Source organism: Morchella importuna (genome assembly GCF_003444635.1).
Source record: "Morchella importuna strain M04M26 chromosome Unknown Morimp01GS001, whole genome shotgun sequence".
NCBI classification, from domain to species: domain Eukaryota; kingdom Fungi; phylum Ascomycota; class Pezizomycetes; order Pezizales; family Morchellaceae; genus Morchella; species Morchella importuna.
This window is the reverse complement of record NW_025763398.1, coordinates 141855-155873: the sequence shown is the minus strand read 5'-3', so window position 1 is coordinate 155873 and position 14019 is coordinate 141855. Positions and strand designations below refer to the sequence as shown.

General features: G+C 51.5%; 4 protein-coding genes across 4 annotated transcripts; all 4 read right to left on the bottom strand.

Annotated features, from left to right (window-relative positions):
* Positions 1-110: 110 nt before the first annotated feature.
* Positions 111-694, bottom strand: LAJ45_00027 (uncharacterized protein; the record flags this gene model as incomplete). The annotated part of the gene is made up of 4 exons (XM_046109630.1): positions 111-179; positions 252-396; positions 537-589; positions 683-694. The coding sequence occupies 4 exons, from the start codon at positions 692-694 to the stop codon at positions 111-113; spliced, it is 279 nt and encodes a 92-aa protein (XP_045976323.1).
* Positions 695-4252: 3558 nt separating this feature from the next.
* Positions 4253-6112, bottom strand: LAJ45_00026 (uncharacterized protein; the record flags this gene model as incomplete). Its single annotated transcript, XM_046109629.1, has 1 exon — positions 4253-6112. The coding sequence occupies one exon, from the start codon at positions 6110-6112 to the stop codon at positions 4253-4255; it is 1860 nt and encodes a 619-aa protein (XP_045976322.1).
* Positions 6113-6126: 14 nt separating this feature from the next.
* On the bottom strand, positions 6127-9638 carry LAJ45_00025 (uncharacterized protein; the record flags this gene model as incomplete). The annotated part of the gene is made up of 3 exons (XM_046109628.1): positions 6127-7265; positions 7489-8639; positions 8779-9638. The coding sequence occupies 3 exons, from the start codon at positions 9636-9638 to the stop codon at positions 6127-6129; spliced, it is 3150 nt and encodes a 1049-aa protein (XP_045976321.1).
* A 489-nt stretch (positions 9639-10127) lies between these two features.
* Positions 10128-12278, bottom strand: LAJ45_00024 (uncharacterized protein; the record flags this gene model as incomplete). Its single annotated transcript, XM_046109627.1, has 6 exons — positions 10128-10233; positions 10331-10363; positions 10422-10607; positions 10702-10932; positions 11478-11907; positions 11957-12278. 6 exons carry the CDS (start codon positions 12276-12278, stop codon positions 10128-10130), a joined length of 1308 nt encoding a protein of 435 aa, XP_045976320.1.
* Between the last annotated feature and the right edge of the window lie 1741 nt (positions 12279-14019).

Here is a 14019-nt window from a genome sequence, read left to right as displayed (position 1 = left end):
GGTATAGGAACGGAAGATCCAGATTATTGTGGGGAAAGTAACGGTGATAACCCACACCGACGGTGTGGGTGCAGGTTTGTCCTATGTGGACCACTCATGTTGGCTGCCTCTCACTCAGTACGGTGTTGTCGTGCCATGTTGATGGCGGGGGCCGAAGGATGGGTGTTTACCGACGGGTTCTAGAAATGGATGTTGTCAACCGATGGGTCACCGTCACAGGATGGGGAGTTTAATCGAAGATATGTACCTACATACAAAAACTGTATCCGTAGGACATGAGATACCCCTAGGCCTCTGAAACTCCGATAGGTAGATGTCCTGATCTTCGTGTGGTTCGTGCACTTGCAATTACTGAGACGGTTCTGGACAACGTTGTGACTCGACCACTCAACGTCCCTGTAACGAGGTATTATTAACCACGCACTAGGCCTGATTAGGCGGTAATTGTAAGCATTTCATGCGGAGCCGCAATCGGCATGCGACCAGGACCCCGACCGACGGTGGGTCATTGGCCGGAGCAGAGCGGCGGTGATCACTTTTGGCGGCGAATCTTCCTAACTGCCAACAGCGTTCGAGTTTTCTCATTGTTCTGATAAATAAGCTCAATAGCCAGCTAGATCAGCGATGCGACTTCGTTTAGGTGTTTCTTGCACCAATCATTTGGATCGCGGACGACACGCACATTAATTGACATTTTGAGCGTACGGCCGGCCTTCTCGCAGTAACACTATATGTATTGTGCACCAAAGGTAAACTTCCTATCTTGATATCACACCAGTCCTCCAATAGATTGGTATCAACAACCCCTCTTTAATCCCGGTGGGGTCTTGTGGCAGGGCTCGGTCTACCTACCGGGATGGACCTCAATCACGCCTACGGCACAGGACCAATCGAATTAATCTTCTTTACATCACCCGCGAAGAGAAAGAACATGTAGTGTAGCCACGCGATCCAATAAGCGTGCATCCCGAGAAGAAGCTTAATTCTGGGTTAATTCTGGGAAGAATATTCCGTTGTTTCGGGTTGGTGCAGGATGTACTCGCTGGTATCATGCACCGTCATTTTGGTGGGAAGATACTTGTAAGACTTGAAGGTAAGAAAATAAGGATAGATGAAATTTTGATTATCTTGATCTGTACAACTATTTCACGCCGTATTATTAGCCACGGTTATAATACTTAAAACTACATAACTGTATGCACCCTAGCTACTTACATGATGGGAAGGTCGGAACATCATCCTATCCCATGAACCGTAGAAGCCTGAGGTTCCAATTGGGTACTTTGCAACTCTAACCTCGATAAAAACACAAAAACGATATAATCCAGCCCTGTTCACTAATAACAAAGAAGCGGGAAAGTTTATCAACCGATCCCAATAAGAGCTCCTAATATAGTACTCACGAAGCTGGTGTTGCTGTGAATTTAAGAAAGGTCACTTTATTTCAAGTGGGGCCCAATCGGGTCCTTAACTCGGTTGCCACGGTTGATGGGATAATCAGACGAGGAAGTACTCGGTCTCAAAATCGATTTCAAACTCCCGGTCGCGGCATACATAATTCTAGTACATCATGGGTACAGTAAGTATATATAGGCTACCTCCGAATACATGTGGTTGAATTGTTTATGATCTTGGGACATGTATCGCAAGATTGATCAGCAACCTTGATGAAACAGATTCCGTCAACAATCCAATTAGACCAGTAATCATAGCCTTACTTTTTCCGGCTTTTTGTACAGCCAGATATATGACGTAGTGGGGTCCGGTCCTATTCAGGTATTCCAGGGCTCCTAATACCTAACAGAGTGTGTAGGAAACCCGAGTGATGATCCATGAACTCACCAGCTAGTTTAAAATGGATTAACTTCCAAGGAAATAAAAGTATCAATAATCAACTACGGAAACCTCCTAACTCACCTGCTTAGAGCTCTCATCACACCTATTCGATCCTCGCCATATCACAACATGACCCTGTTGCCAAGACATCCACGCCGCCGGCACCGCCTCAACCCCGGAATAGGAACAGAACCAACAGACTAGCAACCTATCCTCTACCGACGGTATCGATAGACCGCTTTCGAATATCTATGACATTTGATAGTTTGACTAGTGAGTGGATTTTTTTTCATTTCTATCATTATCCCTTCAATTTAGATATGGGTGAGTTTGAGGTGTCCTAGTTCATGGGCAATCACTCATCGGTGTTCATCGGTGTTTGAAATTTTTCTGATAGAGGCTGCGGCAAGACAGGCTGGTTGGTATTAGGTGGCCCATTCTTAGCTAATCGATCGACTGGCGGATGACCGTGGAGCGAGGATCGAACAAGACGGCGAAGTTAAACACCTAAGCCTAGCTCGTGTCCATGTGCCATGTGTAAGTAATCACTCCTTAAATTTCCTAATGGCAATAGATAAAGTTCGTAGGGCTATCTTTCTACCGTATCGGAACTGGAGTTTCCATTCTGGGCTTAAAAAATAATTCCCCCACCCACTCAAAGTGGGTTGCTAGCTTGCTTCGGTGGAGTTGACGCGAAGAACCTAAGATCAATAGTAAGGGGTGTAAGATATCCTGGAACGCAAGTCAGCGGCCCTCTTCTAATTGATTCTTGAAGCTGAGATTATGCGAACACCTACGCAATACCTGGTTGTTTGATGATAGATAACTTTCTAGAATACTCCCAAGTTCGCGTCAAACTGTCTAGAATGGGTGCTGGGGGAAATCTTGGCCTTTTGTTTGTTGATGACGATGGCTCTCTCTATCTTTTCACCGTATCCTCCAGCCTCATGCTACCAAAACTCTCACCTGGTTATGGAGGAACAGAGCTGTTGGAATGGAGTGGCGGACAACGCGCCGTCGCTGCTGTCTATGATTATTATTGGTATGGTTTGGAGACTTCTATCTACGTGTCGCCTCCGCCTAACACCATCCGTTCCAGGCAGATGTAACATCCACGAGCAGGCACCAGCATGCTGAAAAAATCCAGAAATGCAATTTTCTGGTTTCGGGCAAAGCCAGATTTATTCAACGAAAATACCGGTACTCAGTACTCTATTCATACCATACACACCGCGTTTTATGACAGCAGGAGAAGGGAGCCCGAGTAAGCTTAGCAAGGTAAAGATAATTCACATCTCGATACCAATGTGCACGCCGCACCTTTTTCTAACTACACACACCTAGTCTCCATGGCTGAACCATCGAGGGGCTGCAATGAAGAGAAATGTTTGTCATATGCGCGCTATCCTGAAGATCAATGAGGGGTTAATGGCGGATAGACGGGGTTATTATAAACTATCTCAACAGACGAGTTAGCGAGATTGGGGCTCCACATTTAGTACACGTCAGAAGTCATCGATAGATATAATAGACTCCCTACTCTACCTAGTTAGGATGAAAAATTCGTGCTGATAATTCCCAGTGAGCTACTGAATTCACCTCAAAGGCCGAAGATTGTTAAGAATAACACGCAATATCATCGGGACAATAAGTGGTTGAGCCCTCAATAAATCCTTTCGTCGGAAGATATCGCGTTTTGAAAACAGTTTAAAGCAAAGATGGTCTCTATGGAGTGTTCATTCCAAGTCATACTCAACAAGTTTTAATCTGTGCCAATTGGATTACAAAAACAGGGATTCAATTGTGTCTTTATTCGAAAACCAAGAATAGCGAAGAATACAGGTGGTTGTATCTTTTTGACTCGCATTTCGATGCAAGATATTGGTGCATCAATCGAGGATTACCGGCCAACGACACCCCAAACACTATCGCTAGGCATTCGACATAGATTATCTTACAAATGCGTGTCTCAAGCCGTCGTCGATATGGACAAGCCTGGAAAGATCACCCAATTGTTGAAGCCGAACCGCCCGACTAAAATTACTGGACCAGCAATTAGTCACTGTACCAATCATAGTATATCACTCGTCGATCTCTCCTTCAGAATAACCCCCCATTACTAACTTAAGTCACTAAGTCGAGTCATCATCATTGGAATCCAATGCTGCTTGTTTATGTTCTAGAAAATAAATCTCCACTATTTAACTACTACCAAAACAAATCAAAACTCAGAATAAACTCAGAAAATTTACAAACCAACCGAACCAGGGAATGATATATAGGATATCCAAAAATTCAAGAACGCCACCGTATTATAATTGTACCGAAAGAACTCCAGATACGCATAAAGGTCTTCAGTGAAAGTGTCAATACCGTTAGAGACGCATCAATTAGCACCTACTCTTACCGAGAAATATCAAGGGTCCGCCAGCGTTTTCTCTTCCGATCCATCATACCACTGCACATAGGTTTCACGCACATCCTCCTCCCATTTATGAACGAATCGCGCAATTGGTTGCTTCAACTCAACACTCTCCTCCTCTAGTCTCGAATACCATTCTTGAATTCCCTCATCACGAACATGAGCTATACGTTGCCACAGTGGAATCATGGTAGTAAACAGGAGCATGAAGATTGCATATACCAACCATCTCTGCCGACGAGTATCTGTTTCTTTCTGACGGCGGCTTATTTCTGCTGTCCAAGTATCGAAACCTAGTTGCCCCGGTTGATTTTCTCTCTTCATTGCTGCGGTGTAATTTAAGGGTGAGTGACCGCTGAACATCGCATGGGACTTTGCAGGATAGTTTAAGCTCGTTTTGGCAGGTGGCTTAAAGTCTAGTGAGTCTCCTCGAGCCCCTGACGGAAGTTTTGGACTGTAAAGAGCGTTTCTGATCCATTGTTCTGTGGTCGGGCCTTTGTTTAGTTCCTTGATTGGCTTGCCCGGATTCTTTCTATGCTCCTCTGCTGCTTTCATGTAAGATTCAATAATAGAATCCACTTTTGCCTGCTCTTTCTCATCTTCTGTCATCGGCACCGCTTTTTTAGGCTTCATACGTCCAACTGCTGCAATTGTCATGTCGAAATATTCACCCATTATCTCGGGAATGGTCCATGCTCTCCAGCCATCATTGGGATTAGTTGCAGGCCTGTCGGCTTTTCGTTTTGATGACCCAAAGTTTTCAATGTGTAAGTTTTCTGTCTCTCTGTATATAGGCGCTTCGATTTTGGCTTGTCTTCGGAATCCATATCGTGCATTTGGTCGTTGGGGACCCGTAGGACGTCTAGGGCTCTGAAAGCCACCGAAGTCGGTGATGCATTCACTAACACCATCCGAAGAATCCCCAGAGACCGATTCATCTTCCTCTTCCTGGCTAGAGGCGAATTCTGTTTCCTCCCGATGACTCTTGGGCCTATTCTGCATTCTCTCATATGCTCTTTGCCTGTTCCATTTTTCCAACTCTTGCTTTTGGGCGAATATTATTTTCTCAGCCTTGACCTTCACTATGGCTGCTGATTCGTCGGCGGTAAGGTCATTTGTGCCCAATGGCTTGTAGTCTTCATCTACACAAGCAAAACCTGCAACTTTCCATGGGAGCCATGACGCTAGGACTGCTCTATAACTACTTTCAGGAACCCCTTCATTTCCATTGTTTTCTAGAGGATACTTATCCTGAGGTGACTCCTGAGACCATGTGGCTAGGTGACGCTGGGTTTGCGTAGGTGCTGGGTTCTGGAGAGGAGATCTATACGGAAGAGGACTCCTTGGAGGAGGAGTCCTATATCTCGGATATCCAAAATTCCCAAAGCCGTCGTCCACAAGCGCCCCGTCCTCTCCTGGAATCCTTAGCTCCGTCAAGCCTTCCACTCCCGGCTCCTCAACATGTATCGCTCTGCGAGTCCATCTCGGCGGCGGCTGGTATCCCGCTGGCGCCACCGCGGGCGTCTGGTGGTATGCGTAGTTGAGCCAGCTGGGCTCGTCTCTGACCGTCGGGAGTGTTCTGTGGCCGCGTCGTGAAGATAGTGAACTCCTGTTTCGATTTCTGTCGGTGGGATCCCGGATGTGCGAGTTGAGGAGGGTAAAGTCTTCCCCTAGGGATTGGTCATCGGGGCTGTCGTCCCACCAGCCATCGGCGCCGAGTGCTGCGGCACGGGGACTGATGGGGGGGCGGGAGTCTATACTTTTGGCTAGTCGCTCAGCTGATAGATCCGCTGAGTCCTGCGTCTGTACAAAATCAACATCATAAGGTATACGGGCCGGAAGTAGTGGAGGCATGTATCCTGGTGTGCCTAGTGCCATCGGAGGTGGTGGAGGCGGTGGAGGTGGTGGCGGAGGTCCGTCTTTGGAATCATCTGCAGGACCATCCTTGGACCATCCTTGGGGCCATCCTTTAGTCCATCCTTGGGGCCGTCTTTTGGTCCATCTTTTGGCCCATCCTTTGGTCCATCCTTCGTGCCATCCTTTGGTCCATCTTTGGGGCCGTCTTTTGGACCATCTTTTGGACCATCCTTTGGACCATCCTTGGGGCCGTCTTTTGGACCATCTTTTGGACCATCTTTTGGACCATCCTTGGGGCCGTCTTTTGGACCATCTTTTGGACCATCTTTTGGACCATCTTTTAGTCCATCCTTGGGGCCATCCTTTAGTCCATCCTTAGGGCCGTCTTTTGGTCCATCCTTCGGGCCATCCTTTGGTCCATCTTTGGGGCCATCCTTCGGGCCATCCTTTGGACCATCTTTTGGACCATCCTTCGGCCCATCCTTAGGTCCATCTTTTGGTCCATCCTTGGGGCCATCCTTCGGTGGCGGAGCTCTCGCAGTTCTTTGTGCCCTCAACTCATTTCTGTACCCGGTTCTTAATGTCCTCTCAGCTGTTCTAGCAGCGATATGTTCGTTTCTCCCCCTACTATATGCAGCATATAGCTGTTCATTATTTTCCCATAATTCATATAGTCTCCGCTCACTTGAGAAACCGGCCCGCTCCTGGACAGCAGTATTCCTATCGTAGCATATCATATTTTGCGGGTCCTGAAGCGGCAGTGCGGCGAACGCCGGCCGCGGAGGCACCCCACGCCGCTGTGGAAAGGCATAGTTGTCTTCGATATTATCGTACGCATACTGGCTGTCCATATTCTCGCGCAGCTCTTGCGCCATGCCGCGTGTATGTATCTCGTTGTTACTGCGCACACAGCGCGTCACGGCGTAGCAGTTGTTGTAGGTGTCGATATCGATGTTGAGCTCTTCCTCATTGTCTGCGCGCGATGCGAGGATGTCGAAGTTTATGCGTTCTTGGGCGACTCGGGCTGCGTGGCCGGTAGTCCAGGCTGCTTGGAGGGCGATCAGGTTGGCTTCGTTTGGAATTGTGTCGGGGGTGCGGGGGCGGTAGAGGCCGTCTGTGGCGACAGAGTCGTCGGTTTGGTAGTGGTAACCTGAGGAGTAGGGGGTTGGACCAGGTCAGTATGTGTGCACTCAAGAACGGGTATTATTATATAATGTGTGAGCGATGTGTGTGAAGCTGCAGGTATACTCGAAGGTGTGCTTGGGTACCTGAGGGGCATGAGGGATAGCATCTGGAGGGGGAATGATATCTGGGCTAGGGTAATGATATCTAGGGGGTAATCTAGGGGGGGTAATGATAACAACGCAACATACCGTCAGCATCAGCAGTAGGATGCGGAACACTCCCATCATGCGCCCATGGCGCTCCATTTCTCATCCTTGCCGCTCCCACCGGCGGTACTATCGGACCTCTGACCCTCCCCGCATATGGATCGGGCGCCGCGCCCGCCGGCGGGGGTGGGGGGGCCGTCCAGAACAGAAACTCCTCCTCATAAGCATCATTCTGCAGCGAGAATACGGGCGACATAACCTCACTATCCTGCTCTGACATACTGGGCGCCTCCGGATCGGCCTGCGCCTCCGCGGGGTCGTCGTCCACCGGATCGTCGATATCGGCCCCGGGATCAAAGTCCGCGTCAGGATCATAAGCCGGCACCAGATCGAATGTGGCAGCTGCCGCATGCGTCCCACCCTCCATGTTGATATTCGCAGCGTGCAAGGGCTCCATCGGAAACCCGTAGATTGGTTCACCCCACTCATAGTCGTCCCTGCGCGCGGCTCTTACGTCTACACGGCGGCGGACTCGCACTGCGGGCGGAGGCCCGAGTGGAGCCGCCGGGAGCGCGTAGCCGATCACTGATACTGGAGAGGCACCGCCAACGTCCTCGCTGGCGGCATCACTGGCCCCATCTCCATCTGCCCCATCTGCCCCATCCGCAACAGGCCAGACCGGGGCGCCGGCGGGGGGGGCAGGCGCCAATGCGGCGGCGGGAGGGTATGTCGCAAGAGGAACACCGTCACCGGCTGCGTCTGCCATGCGTATCTCGAGCTCTAGTGGTACCGGTTGGCGTGTCATGTATCCCTGGACTATCAATCTCATGATAGTTCTTCTCGCTGCTGCCGCTGCCTCCTCGTCGTCGTCCGTTGCCGTCGCCGCTACCGCCGCACCCCGCAGTACCTGGTCGAGTGGATTCACCGGGAGCTCAACCCGCAGCCCCTTGATGCCTGCGGCTAGCCGAGCTCTGAGGCCACTTATAAGGACTCTCCTCTGCTCGTTCGTCTCGATGATGTTTGCGAGCTGTACGCTTGCTTGGGCCTGGGCACGGGCGTTGACGGCCAGGTTGTCGGAATTCATCTGCCGTGCGAGTGATGCGGCAAGTCGGGCGTTTTCAGCAGCCTCCGCTGGGGTCAGGGGTGGGGGCAATTCTGGTCCATATACCACCTCGCCCGTAAATCTCTCCCACCTGAACGGCCGATATCAGTTTCATATTCGGCATCACCAACCATCACTCGACTGAGGGGAGCGTTGTGCCCAAAGTCAATGATCGCAGGGAGAGAGTAATATTTGATCGAAGGGAGGGGGAAAGAGAAGGGAGAGCTCACAAAACCTCGACCCAATACAAGGCGCCGTAGGCCTCCATCGAGAAGAGAGCAAAAATCAACGGCGAAACCAGCAGATAGAAATCCCAGACCGTCCCGCTTTTAGAGATCAATCCATTCACGAACGACCCGTAATTTCCACCGCCCCAGGCCATGATTGCAATAAACGCAGTCAGCAAGGCAGCCACCCCCACCGCCCACAGCCCATTCTGCCCATAAAACCTCCACCCCCATCTTGCAAACCACAGAAAATTCAGCATCCCAGTCTTGCTCATCGACGTCACGAAGCCCCACCGCACAAACCTCAACGCCACAAGCTGGTACTTCCGATAATACGTCGGCGACATACCAATATACAGTATCACGGTCGACACCACGAGTAGGACCGAGAGCCCACCCAGGAACGGCAGCGCATCCTGTGTTGCGTACTGTATCTCCAGGATCACCACGTTGGTCCGCCGGTACTCCTGCACGAGCGGGCTCATCCACAGCAAAGTCAGATATAGCGCGGCGATGCATGGGACCGCGTTATTACCCATCCACCTCAGCATGGGCAGCGAGTCCCCCGACCACCCGCGTCGCTGCAGACCCCCAATGACCCAGAAGCCCTGCAGGCTGTAGAGTGCGATCAGGTAGTTGGTTGCCCGGGGGCCCCTGCCGCGGCCCGTCGCCCGGAATAAAAGATTCTGGAAGAGGTAGAAGCCGCTGAGCGTGGGGAAGGCGTGCACTAACAGGAAGGGGGCGAAGTAGATGGCGTTTGAGATGCGGAAGAGCTGGTCGACGAAATCGCCGCTTTGATACCAGTTGTAGGGCGTTGTGAAGGCCGAGGCGAATAACCAGATAGCTATTGTGCTGGCGTGCATCCCGGGCTAGCTAGTGGTGGCTGTGTCGGTGGTCCGACACTGGGATCATGGAGGGTTTTTTTTTGTTACCTTTTTATTTTCAAGGCCGTAGGGTGCGGTTTTTTGATATTGATCCCTCGGGTCTTAGTCTTTTGTTGATGTTGGCAGTCTGGTCGTCGTATGGAATCGAATCTCCAGAAACCCACCGGGATCCGAGTATCGAGATGAATTCAGGCGGAGTCGAGAGTCGGGAAGGGACAAAAAGACTAGTAAGTCAGTCAATCCAGTGGGGTCAGTGCGACTGCTGTTGTACTTGATCTCTTTTCTTACAAGGAAACCAAAAACCAAAATTAAAACCGCGGACAAAGGGGGGGAAGCGGGGCCTGTGTATGACCTCGAGGATCGAAGAGGACCGTGGAAAAGACGGGGAAAAATGGCTACTATGAGCTTCATTGTTAATGGTTTTCCCCATTAATGTTATTATCCTCCCCCCGGCTCCTAACGTAACTCCTAACCCAACTCAGAACCACACACACACACACTCGCACCCGCGCTGTCTCTCGAGTGGGAAATAAAATGGCATTGTATTGTCCGGCCCCCACGGTCAAAGAGAAACCTAAGCACATAAGTCTTTGTTTCCCCTCCTCCCCCCTCACCACCACCAAACAAAGGGAAGCCCACCCACCCACAAATAAAAAGCGCAGGAAACAAACCATTTATCCCACTCCAACCAGTCAGGGTATCCGCTAAACCCCAAACAATAAAAAAAAACATTATTATTATTACTACCACCACCTTTATTACTCATTCCGTACACAACACGCCGAATACTTCTCGACCTCCCAGGCCACAACCCCAGTCACAATCGGCCACACATCCTCCACCCACGCCCACCACTCCCTCCACCCCTCGCCCTCGCCTCCCGCTAGCTCCTTGCTCCCGTCCGCTCGCTTCTCGGTGTTTGGATATGCGCGTTTCAGCGCACACAGCCTGTCATCTGTCAGCAACCCACAACCACAACCACAACCACTACCTACCCCATTCCCACCACAACGGCTACCACCAGGGACAAAGAAAGGCTCACCGGTACTTAGTACAGTCGTCGCTCAACTCGCCATGGACATCCTCCTTCGTCTGGCGGTCGGGATCGCCGAGCGAGATGCGCGGCGGCAGACACACGTGGTCCGTGAAGCGCCATTCCTTCCCCTCCTGGGCGTGCAGCAGATGCAGCCCCGGGAAGGTGAGGTTCTTGGGCAGGATGTCGTAGCTGCCGCGCAGGTGCGGGTGGCTGGTGTTTGTGTAGGTTGCGTCGTAGCTGTGCGCGGGGGGAAGGTGTTAGTAGGGTTTCTTGTGAGCTGGTGAGGGTTTTTTTTTTGGTTTTTTTTTGGTTTTTTTTTGGGCTATGGGGAGGGATGAGATTTGTAGCTAATTGCGGGGATTGATAAATCTCGCTGGGCGCGCTGCACGGCGGATTGAGCTGGTGGCTCTGTTTCCAGCGATTTGATCATTTCCATGTGCACCAATCAAATCCCTGGAAACACGGCTAGCGCTACCTCCACCTCCGTCAAAGACCCTACTCTGCTACTATTTCAGCTTCTTTGACATCGCTGGTAGCACCTGCACCCATCCGGAAGATCAATTGCACCGATAAGCCCGCTATCTTATCAGATTCCAACTGATCCCCCCCCCCCCCCCAATCCGTACTAGCCCCCGCACTAACCGCCCGCCACGGAATAGCGCCCCACCAAAAAAAAAACCAGCGCCCCAATCATTACCCCCGCGAACACCAACCGCCAACCACCCGCCAACCAAAGCCAAAAGCCAGAAAAAGCCAAAACCAAAGAAAAGCACGTTACCTACGTCGACGACTTCAAATCCAGCCTAACCTCGCCCACCCTCCCCCTCGCCGCCACCGTCCCATTCCCCACCACCCCGCCCACCGTCCCATTCCCCGTCCCATTCCCCCCACCCCAATACCTGCCCGCCCCCTCGCCCACCACCAACCTCATATCCAGCAGCCCCCACCCAGCCAGCTTATCAAACCGCTCCCGCTCCGGCGCGCCCCTGCGGTACAGGTTAAACCCGGGCTCCATGCGATAGTGCCGCACCAGCTCCATCACCCCCACCTCCTCCCCGTCCTTCCAGTACCGCACGCGACTACTCGCGCCGAACACGCTGCCGTTGCCGCCGTCGTACCAGCCCGGTAGAACCTCCACCTCGGCCATGAGCGCGTATCCGCTGCATGCCCCTGCCCATGCCATTTCCTGGAAGGGCGCGCGGAAGGCGAGTGCTGCGATGAGGAGGTATGATGCGGCGACGGCGAGGAGGAGGGCGGCGACGAGGTAGTGTGTGCGGAGGCGGAAGCGGGGAGGTGGACGGTGAGGGTGCGCTTGAAGGAGTCGTAGCGGCGGGGGTGGGAGGTGAGCGTGTGGTGGAGGAGGAGGGCGTTGAGGAGGCCTGTGAGCGCGCTGGCGGTGATGGTGCTGATGGTGAGGATGGTGAAGGTGCGGGCGCCGTGGGAGCGGAGGTAGTAGGAGGGGCGGAGGTGGTGGGGTGGATGTAGGCGTGCGTGAGGAGGATGATGAGCGTGAAGAGGGAGAGATTGAGCGGGATGAGGGCGTAGGTGAGGACTTTGAGAACCCAGGGGTGGGATTTGAACATTGTGGGCTATAGAGAGCTTGGGAGTGTAGATAGTGGCAGCTGTATAGATAGTCGGTAGGTAGGTAGGGCGCTGATATTAACGATAGACGTGCCTGCAAAAACCACTAAACCAGCTGATAAACCACTGATAATAATTATCACCACCGCGCAGCAAACAGACAAAAACTCCCAAAAAAAAACCGAAACGATAACGACCGACAAATTCACACCCAAAGGAAGGACAGACAGAAGCACAAAAATCCCCCAAACAACAAAAAAATCCCGACTCTTTTTCCGTTTGCTTCGCGGCGCGGTGCAAGTAAGAGAAGAAGAAAGGAAGGAAGGAAGGGAAGGAGAAAAAAGGGCCCAATTCCTCGATCCGTAGAATATTCCTAGAAAAATAATAGAAAGGAGTAAAACAATTCCCACCACCCCCCGCCCAAGACCCAAGACCAAGACCCCCAATTGTGCACACACAACAACAAAACAGTGATCCAAAGCGGTCCAAAAGCAATTAAGGAGTCTGTCTGGTGTCCCAACACAGTCTCCCTCGAGCAAAGCAAAAGCAAAAGCAAGAGCAAGAGCAGAGCAAAGCAAAGCAGAGCGGAGATTAACGAGGCGTCGCGCACGTGCTCGTTCCAACCGACCCACCGTATTCTGGATCAAGGTCCGAGAGCAGTAAGTAAGTATGTAGTTTGAGCGTCAGGATTTCAAAAAGGGCAGCGCAGCTCGGGGCAGAAAACTCAGTCAAGAGTTTCTTCGTGAGGAATTGAGGGAGGAGGAATTGGGGGAGGGGGGGGGGGAGATGAGGAATGTGTGGTGGTGGTGGTGGTGAGAGGATGTGAGGTGAGAGGTTGCGCGGTGAGTGCGAGAGGTGGGGTTCCGCGTCATGGAAGAGCACTCGCGGGTAGTGCAGTGCAGCTTTGCTTTTGGTTTCCGGGGGTTGGAGGTGCATGGTTATCGTGCATGTGCATATCTCTGAGTGAAGTGCATGGAGGGGGGGGGGGTTGTTATTGCTAGCTCTGCTGCCACTTTTGATATTGGATGATCAGACATGAAGCCATTGAAAGAGCCCGAGACGAGAGTCTACATGTACATAGCTAGCAGACCGGCTGGTTATCATGACAGCATCCGTCTTATCAACGTTTCCACAAACAGCTCAATGTTTATCTGGCTGGCCCGTGTCCGTCCTCTTCACCTCGACTGCCACGATCCAACGTCTAAATGCACTTGCACATGAAGCTCAGGTTACTCAAGCTGCAGCCACTGTTACGCGACATGATGGCATTTTTGCAAGCCGTGCCTTAAATTCGCTGCGTGCTGCAAATCCACTGAATTACTGATTTCCCATTCAATTACACACACAAATTTAGGAAAGGAAACGTGTTATCGATGTATTCAGTCAGACGAATGCCCAACCGTCACACTCGCGCGCGGAGAGGCAGGCCGGCCATGATCTGCCGGCTGAATAACGCCATGCGGCTATCCGTTCCTTCCTTCCACTCCACCACTCCACCTGCTCACTTTGTTGACGACGACTCATTTCTAGTTAGTAAACTCTAGAGGAGTGGGTAGGTAGAGGAGAGGGAAACGTGGTGGTTATAAAAAGGCTCTGTCGATCGCTCACGTTAATATGGGGAGCATCTGTCTTTCTGCCGGGGGCGAGATTGTATGTAGAGTACATACTGCGAATACGGATTGCAGGTAAACTTGTATGTAGTGCAGGTAACGTAGAGTAGTGCACATACAACGGTCGCCTGTC